The sequence below is a fragment of the Saccopteryx bilineata genome, chromosome 4, assembly GCF_036850765.1.
Source record: "Saccopteryx bilineata isolate mSacBil1 chromosome 4, mSacBil1_pri_phased_curated, whole genome shotgun sequence".
NCBI classification, from domain to species: Eukaryota; Metazoa; Chordata; class Mammalia; order Chiroptera; family Emballonuridae; genus Saccopteryx; species Saccopteryx bilineata.
Window position 1 is genome coordinate 33,713,403 of NC_089493.1, and position 13,395 is coordinate 33,726,797.

General features: G+C 54.9%; 2 protein-coding genes across 7 annotated transcripts in view; one reads left to right on the forward strand and one right to left on the reverse strand.

The window, feature by feature from the left end:
- The window catches only part of PIGH (phosphatidylinositol glycan anchor biosynthesis class H), a 32,879-nt gene that overhangs the window by 17,376 nt on the left and 2,108 nt on the right, over positions 1–13,395 (forward strand). The window lies entirely within an intron of this gene.
- The window catches only part of PLEKHH1 (pleckstrin homology, MyTH4 and FERM domain containing H1), a 62,803-nt gene that overhangs the window by 5,827 nt on the left and 43,581 nt on the right, over positions 1–13,395 (reverse strand). Inside the window, exons 13-26 of the mRNA XM_066277247.1 lie at positions 11,521–11,607; positions 11,018–11,179; positions 9,614–9,694; positions 9,255–9,437; positions 8,773–8,881; positions 7,884–7,996; positions 6,797–6,973; positions 6,425–6,522; positions 5,800–5,977; positions 5,111–5,266; positions 3,895–3,995; positions 2,046–2,187; positions 269–414; positions 30–159 (exon numbers count right to left, since the gene is read on the reverse strand). Coding sequence (XP_066133344.1) covers positions 30–159; positions 269–414; positions 2,046–2,187; positions 3,895–3,995; positions 5,111–5,266; positions 5,800–5,977; positions 6,425–6,522; positions 6,797–6,973; positions 7,884–7,996; positions 8,773–8,881; positions 9,255–9,437; positions 9,614–9,694; positions 11,018–11,179; positions 11,521–11,607 — 1,863 coding nt within the window. The remainder of the gene's footprint in view (positions 1–29; positions 160–268; positions 415–2,045; positions 2,188–3,894; positions 3,996–5,110; positions 5,267–5,799; positions 5,978–6,424; positions 6,523–6,796; positions 6,974–7,883; positions 7,997–8,772; positions 8,882–9,254; positions 9,438–9,613; positions 9,695–11,017; positions 11,180–11,520; positions 11,608–13,395) is intronic.

Consider the following 13,395-nt stretch of genomic DNA (forward strand, 5'->3'; position numbering starts at 1 on the left):
CACTCCTACTGGAAACCACTTGCACTTACCTGAGCAGCAAAAAGCTTAGCACCAAAGAAGGACCACTTCCGGGCCACCGTCAGGTAGATGCGGACGCACTCAGGAGGGGAGCAGCCTTGCAGTGCTGCCCACTTTGCGGTCAGCTGATCTACAAGGTGCCTGGTTTGGACAGATGGACAGAAATGGTGGCAGTCAAGTACCAACATATTTTTGTGGCAGCTCTGAGACTGTGTCCCCCAGCAACTCCCTGAAAGCCCTTGTGGCCTACCTCAGCTGTTCAGGGGGTGCTCTGTGGTGTCTGTAGCGCCTTGGGTAGAACCTGTCCAGGACCTGCTGTAGGTGATGCTGCACCTTGGAAGGGGGTGTGCCCCCAGGACCTGGTGGGAGGGGCCTCTCCAAGTCCCCGAACTCTACCTGTGATGGAAGCACATGGAGGCATAGGTCAAGAACTGGGGGAGGATGGCGGTAGAGGTAAGGGGGGCTGTTGTGAGAGGTGAAATAAACCATTGCCTCATCACTTTCTTGGTGAGGTGTGAATGGATGTAAAAACAAAACCAAAACCAGTTCTTACGAACAGACCCTTTATCTCCAGTTTCACAGACACTAGGGAAACAACGTAAAGGTCCTAGAATATGAGATTATTTAGACCAATTTTCAATTTCCAGCTGAGGTCAAGCGCCTTACCCAAAGACCCAGTTAATTAGTGGCAGACCAGGGAAAACAATGTAGGAATGTTGGCTTTCAATCCAAAAACATGGGATACTGGACTGAAGAAGCTACAGATCCTGGAGTATAGGAAGTCCTCGAACAGCACTGTTCTGTTCAACATCATTTTATTATAACAATGAGATGTTTCACTTGAAGTCCCAGAACCAGTTGACGACATTAAGTGAGGACTCCTTTGGCGTGGGACACCTGACGCAGATCCCAGCTCTGCCACCTACCAGCTTTGTAACCCTGGCCAAGTTACTGAAACTCTCTGGGCTTCAATCTTCTCATCTATTACGTGGAAATGAGAACTAAATAAGATAATATGTATAAAATATTTAGCACAGGGACCTCTACAGTGTATTCAATAAGTGTTTATTATATTAAAGATCAGCTATTATTTCCTCTTCATTTCCAGTATGTAGATCCATGCCTCCTAAAGGTATCAGAGAGAAGAGTCAAAGTCTGCATGTGTGTTCCTTTTCCTAATTCTAGTTAAAATATTTGACAGAATTAAGTACAAATTTTATCCCATACATTATGTGATAAGCATTATTTAGGAATCATAGCACAACCCTGTGGAGGCACGTACAGAGGTATTTTTGTTTTCAGTTTACAAAAATGGAAACTGGACCCTGGCCGGTTGGCTCAGCGGTAGAGCGTCGGCCTGGCATGCGGGGGACCCGGGTTCGATTCCCGGCCAGGCCACATAGGAGAAGCGCCCATTTGCTTCTCCACCTCCACCCCCTCCTTCCTCTCTGTCTCTCTCTTCCCCTCCCGCAGCCAAGGCTCCATTGGAGCAAAGATGGCCCGGGCGCTAGGGATGGCTCCTTGGCCTCTGCCCCAGGCACTTGAGTGGCTCTGGTCGCAGCAGAGCGACCCCCCCTGGAGGGGTAGAGCATCGCCCCCTGGTGGGCAGAGCCTCGCCCCTGGTGGGCGTGCCGGGTGGATCCCGGTCAGGCGCATGCGGGAGTCTGTCTGACTTTCTCTCCCTGTTTCCAGCTTCAAAAAAAAAAAAAAGAAAAGGAAAAAAAAAAAGGAAACTGAAGCGTATACAACTAAAGTGACGTGGCCAAGATCTCACAGCAGATAGTGGCTAGGGCTCAAACCCAGGCCGCTAGATTCCACATCCGGAGCTGTGCACACAGCCTGTGTCTGCCATGAGGGCTCTGCAGGGTGAGGAGTCAGCCTCTCTCCGCAGCCGGGGACGGCAAGGCCACCCTACCCTCTGGCACCACAGGATCTGCAGAACTTCCTGCTTCGGGCTGTGTCGCGCATTCCACCTGTGAGTCCAAAGGCGGTCTCCAGACCCTCCTGATTCCTGAACAGAACCTTACCTGTGCCATTAGGGCAGCCATCTCCAGAGCCAGTTCCTTGTTGACAGGAAACCTCCCCGCCACTATCTCCCCGCTGGTTTGGAAGGCGAGCAGCAGACGCTCCCGCTCCGTCTCCCCTTTAATTTGACTCCGAAAGTATAGCCTACAGGGAACAAAGGGAGAAGCCAGGTCAGCTGGCGTCCCAGAAGGATGAGGTTATCTTAACATCTGTTTATCTTGATTTCCAAAGAAAGAAATTACTCTCCTTAATACCATTTGTGAGCCTATTTTCTGTTGCCTCCTAAATTTCTTTTTAAGCAGAGGGGTGGGACAGACAGGGACAGAAAGACAGGAAGGGAGAGAGATGAGAAGCATCAGCTCATGGTTGTGGCACCTTAATTGTTCACTGATTGCTTTCTTATATGTGCCTTGACTTGGGCGCTCCAGCCAAGCCAGTGACCCGTTGCTCAAGCCAGCGACCATGGGATCAAGTCTATGACCTTACACTCACGCCAGCAACCCCAGCTCAAGCTAGCAACCTCGGGGTTTCAAACGTGGGTCCTCAGCGTCCCAGGCTGATGCTCTATCCACTGTGCTACTGCCTGGTCAGGCATCTCCTAAAAATTCAAGCAAGCATGACAGGGCAGATGCAAGGCTATCAGATCTCATAGCACCAGTAGCACGTGGTTAATTCTGGACACACCATTGGACTTAATGGATTTGGTGAAGGGAACCTGGTACCAGGAGCCATAGCTTATTTGGGAACTGGATGACTTAGGAAACCAAGAAACTAATGGGAATTATTTGCCTGGAGATAGATCTTGGGATAAGATTTTCTTACTCAAATTTGTAAAAAGTCTGGATGTTTAACTTCTGTATTCCCTGGGATTGATATAGGAGTTTATTTTTAGACTTAAATATCTAGTATTCCTACAAAGTTTCACTCACCTAAGGTAACACAGCCATCTCATGAGGTTTGTCTGAGTTCTTAGCGTGAGTGTGAGCATGTGCACATGTGTGTGCACACGCAGTGCAGGGACTGAGAGCCTGAGCGGCCCGGTCAGCCTGGCCCCCAGCTAATGACCGCCATGTGGTGTGCTGTGGGCGGGGGGCCTCCTCCCTGTGCCGGACCCAGCTAATGACAGCCATGCGGTGTGCTGTGTGTGTGTGGGGTCTCCTCCCTGTGCCGGACCCAGCTAATGACCGCCATGCAGTGTGCTGTGTGGGGGGGGGGCCTCCTCCCTGTGCCGGACCCAGCTAATGACCGCCATGCGGTGTGCTGTCGGGGGGGGCCTCCTCCCTGTGCTGGACCCAGCTAATGACCGCCATGCGGTGTGCTGTGTGTGTGGGGGGCCTCCTCCCTGTGTCGGACCCAGCTAATGACCGCCATGCAGTGTGCTGTGTGTGGGGGGGGGCCTCCTCCCTGTGCCGGACCCAGCTAATGACCGCCATGCGGTGTGCTGTCGGGGGGGGGCCTCCTCCCTGTGCCGGACCCAGCTAATGACCGCCATGCGGTGTGCTGTTGGGGGGGGGCCTCCTCCCTGTGCCAGACCCAGCTAATGACCGCCATGCGGTGTGCTGTTGGGGGGGGGCCTCCTCCCTGTGCCGGACCCAGCTAATGACCGCCATGCGGTGTGCTGTTGGGGGGGGGCCTCTTCCCGTGCCAGACCCAGCTAATGACCGCCATGCGTTGTGCTGTCAGCGGGGGGCCTCCTCCCTGTGCCTGGCCCCCAGCTAATGACCGCCATGCGGTGTGCTGTGGGGGGGGGCCTCCTCCCTGTGCCGGACAGGCGACCCGGCTGGCGAAGCGATGAGCTGGCCCCATTGGCAGCCCTCATGCATGCTCCCACCCTTGGGCAGAGCTCAGGACCTGTTCTTGTACATCAGCTTCACGACACGAGTGCCACCCTCAGACTTTCCAGAGTGCAGCTCCTTCAGGACTTGCTCCCACTTGGAGATAGCATCGCAGATCTTGGAGAGGCAAAAAAGGGAAGTCAGAAAGGTGCCCGATGAAGGAACAATGGCCAGGCAGGGCTGGACTTGGGCAGAGCGATGGGGCAGAGCCGAGCCACTGTCCTCCGCGAGGAGGGTGACCTGCGGGGCTTCCCGCTCTTACTCCCAGGACCCCAGGTGCCTGTGACGTCCTCACAGACAGACAGGTGTAGCCTGGGCATGGTGTGAACGGGAAAGCAAAGCACAGCTGCCACTACTGGCCTTAACATCTGAGGGGGCCTCCGCAGAGGGAAGGCAGGTCCCAGTCAAAAGCCACGGCCTTCAATTCCATCCCACTGACCGCCATTCTCCTCTGCAGCAAGTACACCCAGAGGCCTGCCACGTAGCAGAGCCTCACAGAGGCCCTGGCATTTACAAAGAGGGCACGTGGCGTGGTGTTTCCAGGCAGTGGTGAAAGACTACAGAAGCCTTTGTCCTGCAGCTGTCAAGAAAGCAGACACTGGGCCCAAACACTCGTCTTCAAGCACTACGCACGTTCCCACCCTTAACGTGCACCACGGCTCTAACTTCAGACCACAATACAAGATCGGTTCTTAATCCCATTCAAGGGCCTTTAATACAGAAATACTGTAAGGACCCACCTCCTACAAATGTGACTGAACCTGTATGTGAAGCACAGGCCTGGCGGACAGAGAGGGAGGTGCCAGTGCAGGACACGGCACCCAGTGGGCCTAGGCATGCAGCTGTCCACCTGTGTGTGCGCGTCTTAACGTGCATGGTGTGCGCGCACATGTGTGTGCACGTGTAATACATGTGCCCGGTGGGCTCGGTTGGGCTGCTGCTGAGAAGTGCCTCCCTGTGCTTCCCACAGCAGCTGAGAAGCAACCTGTCCCCTGGATGCAGCACAGCCACTCGAGGGAGAGAGGGACATATAAGAGGTCCTCTCTCCTGAGACAAGGGCACAAACGACTTTTCTCTGCCCATACGGGTACATTGTAGGATGGCACAGAAATGGAGCTCAGCACCAAACGGTGCGACACAGGCATCCACCAGATAGCCCCCCCCACACCCACACCCCTGAGCCAGGCGGTGGCTGGGCAGGGGGCTCAGTGGCTTAGTGGCGAAGGTGTCACCTTGACACTCCCCTGCAGGCAGTGTTCCAGGTCCCTGCCGGAAGGATCATCTGTGAAGAGGGCAAAGCCAGAGTGGGGTGACTTCCTCATGCCTGTCTCCTGGTGCAGCCGCTGGAGGAACTCATCCACCGTGGAGGAGCCATCGAAACTGACCACCTGCAGGGGAGGGGTGTCAGGCCCTGAGGAGCTCCCGGAGGGATGCTCACCAGGGCTCGTGGATGGGTCTGCATGCAGAGGTGGAAAGGCCTGGCCGCAAGGAGCATGGGCGAGTGCAAGAGCCAAAGAAATCCTCCATCCTGCATACACATGCAGAGGGTGCGTGCCGACGGGCTGGGCCTGCCCACCGGAAACCGGACTCGGACAGGAGTCTGTTTCTCCTTCACTCACTTTTCTGGAGGCCCTTTCATGCCACTTTCCCAGTCAGTGTTTCAGCTTCCCTGTCCACGCAATGGGTTAAAAAGACCTCCCAGGACATCACACAGCGGAGCGCTACTGTGAGTCAAGCTCCTCTCTCCTGCCACACTGGCCCTGGCCGCCCTACGGCCACCCCTCAGTCCCCCGCCCACTCTCTTCCTGGTTTGCCTGTTAAGAATCTGCCCATCCTAAGAAGGCTTAGGACCCACCTGGCCCCAAGCCACTCCCCTGTGGGCCAGGGATGTGAGAAGACCCGGGACACGCCTGCCCCTCACCTGGTAGGTGCCGTTGGCGAAGTGCACGGGGATGCTGAAGGGCAAGGAATGGTGGAAGGGGTTCCGCAGCAGGATGGATACCACTTCCATGCGTGAGGGCCTGGCTTCCCGCTCCCCCATCTGCAGGGTCCGCTCCACTGCCCGCTGGCAGTAGGTGGCATACTGGCCAGCTTCATTTCTAAAACGACAGATGGAAGAAGGGTATATTAGGGAATCCACTCCTCCCTGCCACCTCGACAGCCTGGCTCCCCACCCGGACCTGGCCAGGACCAAGCTAGCAGCTGGAGCAGGCTGAGAAAGGAGCCCTGAGGACTGGCCTGGGGTGTTCATCTGCCACTCAGGGCCTGTATGAACATAGCAACAGAGAATGAACATTTGGGAATAATCTGGAAGCAATGAGCCCCCACACGACATCCACGCCTACGTGAACTGGTGTGCAGAGAAGCACAGGCATGCCCAGATCTCCACGTGCCCATCTGCGTGTATAGCAACGGTGAGGCCTCCACGACCACGGAGCAAATCTCAGAGGGTGGGGGTGATCTGATCCACCGCGGAGTCCCCCGCACACTCTCAGTCATGCCACACTCAGAGTGAGGGAGTATCAGAGGAAATGGCGCTCACCCACCTGGGGTCTGCATGGCGCTGGAGCTGCTGTTTGATGTACCAGAGAACGTGGTGCTGCGGCAGGAAAAGTGGGGCGCACAGAGCCAGGAGCTGCCAGCACTGCAGGGGACAGGCAGGTGGGTGGGGGGCCTACCGTGTCCCCGGCCCTCACAGTCTGAGCTGCAGAGCCTCCAGCACTCTCCAAACCAGAGCCCCCGCCTTCTCTGGGTACTGGCCGGCCAGCACAGTCAGGCTTTGGCTAGAATAGCAATCGCACCATCTAACTGCACAGCCAACAAGAAGGGGCACAGAGAGGGCCGTGTGCTGAGGCAGCGTGGGGACGAAGGCTGCCCACTGGCCACCAAGCTCAGCCACTCAGCCGGGGAGCCCCCACCTGTGTGAGGGAGTGCTTCTGAGGCGGGCGGCAGCTGCTCTGCTTCATGAGTTGGCAGTAGATCTCACTCTGCAGCTCAGGGTGAGCCAGGCAGACCTGCAGGGCCGTCTGGGCCAGCGACACGTGGTAGTCCACTGAGGCGGCTTCCACAGGCACGTTAATGAAGAGCTGGCAGGACTGGCAGGGAAAGGACAGTGGGCACAGGCAGCCCAACACCCCTGACCACTGTCCTCTATGACGATGGACAGACTGGGTCGTGCCCCCAGGGCTCAGGGAGGTCCCAGTTCACTGCAGAGAATGTTTCTGAGAGGAACACTTACTGCTGAGAACATCTTTGCTTGCTGAGAAGGTTACTCTGGGAGAATCTCTCTCCTTTAAATTTTTTTTAAAGACAGACTATTCAGACAGGCACAAGAACATTCTAAAATGGGTCAGAAGCTCTCAGGCCCCAAAACAACATAAACCTGTCCTTTCCTGTTCACCACAGGAGGCGGGGGCTTTCAAGGGCAAGCTCCCGGGCACTTCCCCAGGGCTGTGAATAAAGTCCCAGGCCTTCCAGCCTCCCTGTCCTACAGGGCACGGCGGGACTCTGGGGGACTCTTTCCCTTCCTCCCTCTTAAGATTCTTCTGTGGGCCACCCTCTAACTCAGGGGTCGGGAACCTATGGCTCGTGAGCCAAATGTGGCTCTTTTGATGGCTGCATCTGGCTTGCAGACAGATCTTTAATAAAAAAAATAATGTTAAAAATATAAAACATTCTCATGTATTACAATCCATTCATTTCCTCCCGCTCATGTTCATGGTTGCGGGTGGCTGGAGCCAATCACAGCTGTCCTCTGGGACAACACCAAATTTTTATTGGATAATGCGTAACATACACGGGTCATTATATGGCTCTCATGGAATTACATTTTAAAATATGCGGCGTTCATGGCTCTCTCAGCCAAAAAGGTTCCCGACCCCTGCTCTAACTGCATGGGGCACTCAAGGATGACCATGTGGGGCATAAATCCTGGGGGCAGAGCCTGGGCACATGGCGAGGGTGCCCACCCGCAATTGGTGGGACCGGGCTCCATGGCCTCTTTACCTTGAAGAGCTTGAGGGCCTCCGTCTGCAGGGCCTCGGAGGGCAGGGTGGTGAGGGAAGTGTGCAGCCCGTCTTTGCTGTAGCACAGCGTGGGGTGCCTCCAGAGCGGGGAGTCTGCCCAGAGCACAGCAGGGGGCAGCAGCAGTTACCCCTGGCCAGGGAACCCGCCTCCCGCCGCCCACTCTGATCTGCAGGGAAGACGGGTTTACCCGCCTGGGACACACGGGCTGTGCTGGGTTTACATCTGTGTGGGGCATGCAGTTGCGCGCCGCGTCCAGCACGCTCACAAGCACAGCTCACGGGAAGGCGGCTGCTGCTCTGCCGTGGGGCTGCACGAGGGGCGAGCGTGGGAGGTGTGGGCACCTGAGTGCAAGCATGTGTGTGCAGGGGAGCCCCCTCCCCGCAGGGGCAGGTCTGGGTGGCAGAGGGGCCTCAGCCTGAAGTAAACTAGCTGCGGAGCTGCAGTAAAGGGGTGTGTGTGGTGTGTGCTGTTAGCGCCTTGGGGTCCTAAGAATCTGTAGCAAAACAGAGACCCCATGGTGCCCCTGGCTTAGCTGAGGCATCATTTATTAACATCTCTAACTATAGATTAACCAGCTACCTCCTTTCCTCAGTTCTCTTCCCAGCCAGCAAAGCTGCAGAGGGAACAAAGTAAAACATTGACCCAGGTCACTGGGAAGTCTGCTTCCCAGAGACACTCCCCCAGATGCTGAGTGGCCACCTTAGTATCTCCACCGGAGACAGGGCCCTGGAGCTCGGGGTGGGAGAGCCCTTCTGCGGCCCAGAGGTTCTAAAACAGCACCAGGGACAGCAGTGCTTTCTTTGAGCTCTAGACCAACAGCCACCTGGCCAGCACCCTCTAGCCCAGCACGAGGGCCACACTGCCTTACCTGGGTCTCCCTCGCCATCCATCAGTTTGCCAATGAGCTGCTCATAGGCGGTCCCCACCTTGGCACTGCTGCCACCTGCAGCCACTGTGAGGTGGTAAAGCCACGTGTCCTGGAAGAGGACAGAGACCATCTGATGGGGCTGGGGTGGGAAGATGGAGGCAAGAGCTCCTGAGAGGCTGCCCTGAGGGGGCCCCGCCCCGCGTGGGGTTCAGCTGGTTTGGTTAGCACAGGTCAAGGACACCAGTCTCTAAGAAGAAAGACTTGGGATCAGGTGAACATGAACCCGAGTTTCTAAGCCTGTGGTTCTACCTCAGTGAAGAGATGGGCACTGGGAATAAACTCAATAGCAGGAATACTCCCTCCCAGTCAGGGAATACTCGTCAAAATGTCTGGGAGGGAGAGAAGCCTGAATCGGGGAAAGAGAGGAGGGGAGAGGAGGCTCACTGGCCTGGGCGTGTCCAGGGGCCCAGCCCCTCCTTTACCTTTTCGTGCTTGGTGCGGATGAGGAGGTAGGTGGGGCTGTGCTCCAGGGGCTGGAGCACCAGGGTGCAGTGGGAGGAGAGCAGCTGGCGGGTCCCTCCCGCCTCGTAGTCCTCGTCGGAGTCACAGGACCGATCCACTTCCTCTACGCGTGCGTCCTGCACAGGCAGGTGGCCCAGGGGTCTCTGCGAACAGGAGCCTCCCGTGAACGGGAGAGCTGGCAGGGGACGAGGGAGCCGCCTCTCAGAATCCTGAGGCCCTCAGGCAAGCTGGGACGTGGAATGCTCCATTCGGACGTGGAGCCACAGGAACGGGGTCTCGGGGAAGAGAGAGTGGGTGCTGTCGGGAGGTCAGGAAGTACCTTGTCCTCATGGCTCCGGTAGTAATAGAAGGTTCTCCCAATGAGAGCACACCAGACCAGCTTGGAGTGGCCATGCTTTACCTGTAAGACAGAAATGCGCCAGCATTACTAGAACCAGGTGACCCCCACGAGTAAGCCCAGGACCGGCAAAGAGAAACCACAGGGAGGCAGATGTCAAACCTCTGGTCAAACTCGGGTCCTTAGTGGAGATGCCACCCAGACTCCCTACTAATGGGACCAGCCCTTCCACAGTGAGTACCATGTGACACTCCACCCACCCTGACATTAAAAGATTAACTAGGCCAGCCCCTGGCCAGTTGGCTCAGTGGTAGAGCGTTAGCCCGGCATGTGGAAGTCCCAGGTTTGATTCCTGGCCAGGGCACACAGGAGAAGCGCCCATCTGCTTTTCCACCCCTCCCCACCTCACTTCTCTCTCTTTTCTTCTCCCCTCCTGCAGCCATGGCTTTATTAGAACAAGTTGGCCCCGGGCGCTGGGGATGGCTCCATGGCCTCTGCCTCAGGCGCTTATAAATGGCTCCGGTCGCAGCAGAGTGGTGCCCTAGATGGGCAGAGCATCACCCCCTAGTGGGCTTGCCGGGTGGATCCTGGTTGGGGTGCATGCAAGAGTCTATCTCTGCCTCCCCTCCTCTCACTAAAAAAAAAAAAAGATTAACCAGGCCAATCAGATGTCCTGTCCCAGAAATGCGAACAGGGGAAGAACTTCTCTCAGCAGAGGCTAGAGCAGCAAGAAGACTGAGGGGGAGGGAGGGGCTGCAGCAGGCCAGAGTAAGTCGTGGGGAACGGTGGCTGCACCCAGAGGAGACTGAACAGGTAGCAGTGGCAGACAGAGCCCCGAGCCCTGAGCCCTGAGCCCCGAGCCCCGAGCCCCAGGCTCGCTCCAACAAGCCGCTTTGCTTCCTGACAGCGTTCGGGCCGAGTTAGTGTGCTTCCTTGTGAACGTCCCTTTTCCTTTGGGTTAACACGGGCTGCTCCACTCCCTGCCATCAGAAGAACCCTGACTCACAGGTCTTAGGGCAGGCCTGGGATGCTGTCAGTTTCTGAGTGACCACATCTACCTTGTTTAGGTTACAGCTTCCCTCTCTACGTACTAGTGGGTACAGGTTGGGGTGAGGGGCAACCCCTAATGACCTCAAAATGGGTACAAGACATTCCCTTCCTCCCCGTCTTGAGAACAACCGTTCTAACAATTCAGACTCTTGTCCCCAGGGACTCGCCCACCATCACCTGTTGGTCAGGCCACACAGCCAGCTAATGCCTGTGAGGAAATGCCTGGAGAAAGGAGCTGTGTATAAAGAGGGTTTCCCATGCTCCCGGCATTCCTGCTCCTGGCCCCCCTTGACTCTCAGGAGGCCCACATTCCTGCCCCACCGACCGCAGCCATACCTTGGTCAGCCAGCCCTTCACAGTGGGCTTGGCGCCGCCCTGAGGCCGGGCTGGGGGCCCGGTGGCCTGGACCTCCAGCAGGCTCTGCAGCACTCGGACCCACTCCTCCAGCAGGCTGGGTGAGTCCGCCGTCAAGTAATAGGTTTTCTTCTCAGAGATGAGCTGGCAGGAGTGAGGGATGGGGGTGGGGCCGGGAGACAGGAGGATAGAGTAACAGAAACCTGGCTCTGAGGTGGCACAAGTCCCTGAGCCCACTGGGCCTTCCTTCTTCCCTCCCTGGTACCCCCTCCCCCCCAGTCTTGTTCTCCCTGTCTCTCCTACCTCCGCTCTCTCTCACATTGTGTCCTCTTCCTCCCTCACACTCACAAATTAGGATCACCCGCAAATGTGGACATAACTTCCTTCGCCCATGCCTGTTTTGCCCCATCCTTGTCTCCATCACAGCCGTACCCAAACCCAGCACCTCCTCTGACTAAAATTCTAGCTGCTAGGACCATGCTCACCTGGAATGTCTGTGCCCCTTCCCCTCGAACAATTTGGCAGTGGGAGTTCAGTTCCACTTGGCCTTGCGGTTTCCGGATGATATCACTCTGTAAAGAAGGGAATGATCTTATTCCAGGTCATAGGCAAAGGAGAAAGTGGTTGCCTAGCCTTCCTGGGCTATGCATGATGGGCAACTTGTTCTGCATCCTGGTTCTAGCTAAATGGAACAATGATTAGACATGGGTCTTCTGACCCAAGCCTTAGAATGTATAGATTGAATCTTTATTATTAATATTTTTTAATTTAAAAAAATATTTTAAATTACAGTTTATATTCATCTTTATTTTGTATTAGTTTTAGGTGTTTAGCATGGTGGTTAGATGATCATATACTTTACAAAGTGATTCCCCCAGCCTGGCATATGGTGGCACAGTGGGTAGAATGTAGACCTAGAATGCTGAGGTCGCCAGTTCAAAACCCAAGGCACATACAACAAGCAAGCAAATGAACAACTTAAGTGAAGCAACTAGACTTCTCGCTCTCCCCTCTCCTCTATGTAAAATCAGTAAATAAAATCTTAAACTGGCACTGGCCCATTGGATCAGTGGTAGAGCGTCAGACTGGTGTGTGGATGTCCTGGGTTCGATTCCTGGCCAGGGCACACAGGAGAAGCGATCATCTGCTTTTCCACCTTCCCCTCTCCTTTCTCTCTGTCTCTCTCTTCCCCTCCCACAGCCAAGGCTCCATTGGAGCAGAGTTGGCCCAGGTGCTGAGGATGGCTCCATGGCCTCCGCCTCAGGTGCTAGAACGGCTCTGGTTGCAACAGAGCAATGCCCCAGATGGAGAGAGCATCGCCTCCTGGTGGGATTGCCGGGTGGATCCTGGTTGGGTGCATGCGGGAGTCTTTCTGCCTCCCCGCTTCTCACTTCAGAAAAATAAAAAAATATATAAAGAAAAAAAAGTGATCCTCCCAATATTTCCAATACCCACCTGGAACCATACATAGTTTTTACAGTATCATTGACTGTATTTCCTGTGCTGTACTTCACAGCCCCATGACTATTCTGTAACTACCAATCTGTACTTCTCAATCTCTCCAACTTTTTCACCCAGGTCTCCCAATACACCTCCCTCTGGCAAGCATCCACTTATTCTCTGTACCCATAATTTTCTTTATGGTTTGTTTGTTCATTTATATTGTTCTGTACATCCCACATATAAGTAAAATCATGTGGTATTTCTCTTGCTCTGACTTATTTTATGTCATATAATACCCTCTAGGTCCATCCACACTGTTGCACTGAATCTTTAAACTTGGGTCAGAGGCCACCAGGTTATTGCTAAGCTATAAAGCCCTTAAATTCTTTCTACTACATCTTTTTTTTTTTTTTTTTTTTTTTTTTTTACAGAGACAGAGACAGAGAGTCAGATAGAGGGACAGATAGGGACAGACAGATAGGAACAGAGAGAGATGAGAAGCATCAATCATCAGTTTTTCCTTGTGACACCTTAGTTGTTCATTGATTGCTTTCTCATATGTGCCTTGACTGTGGGCCTTCAGCAGACCGAGTAACCCCTTGCTGGAGCCAGTGACCTTGGGTCCAAGCTGGTGAGTTTTGCTCAAACCAGATGAACCCGCACTCAAACTGGTGACCTCGGGGTCTCAAACCTGAGTCCTCCGCATCCCAGTCCGCCGCTCTATCCACTGTGCCACCACCTGGTCAGGCTCTACTACATCCTTTATATCAAGTGTGGCAAATAAATGGCGTATATATCACCATTACCATTTCCATGCCACTGCAGACATTACTAATCAATCAGAGCATGCCTGCCTATTGAGCAATACAGGCCCAGAATCCTCAACAAGGTGTTCAAGATAGCCACTACCAATCAAC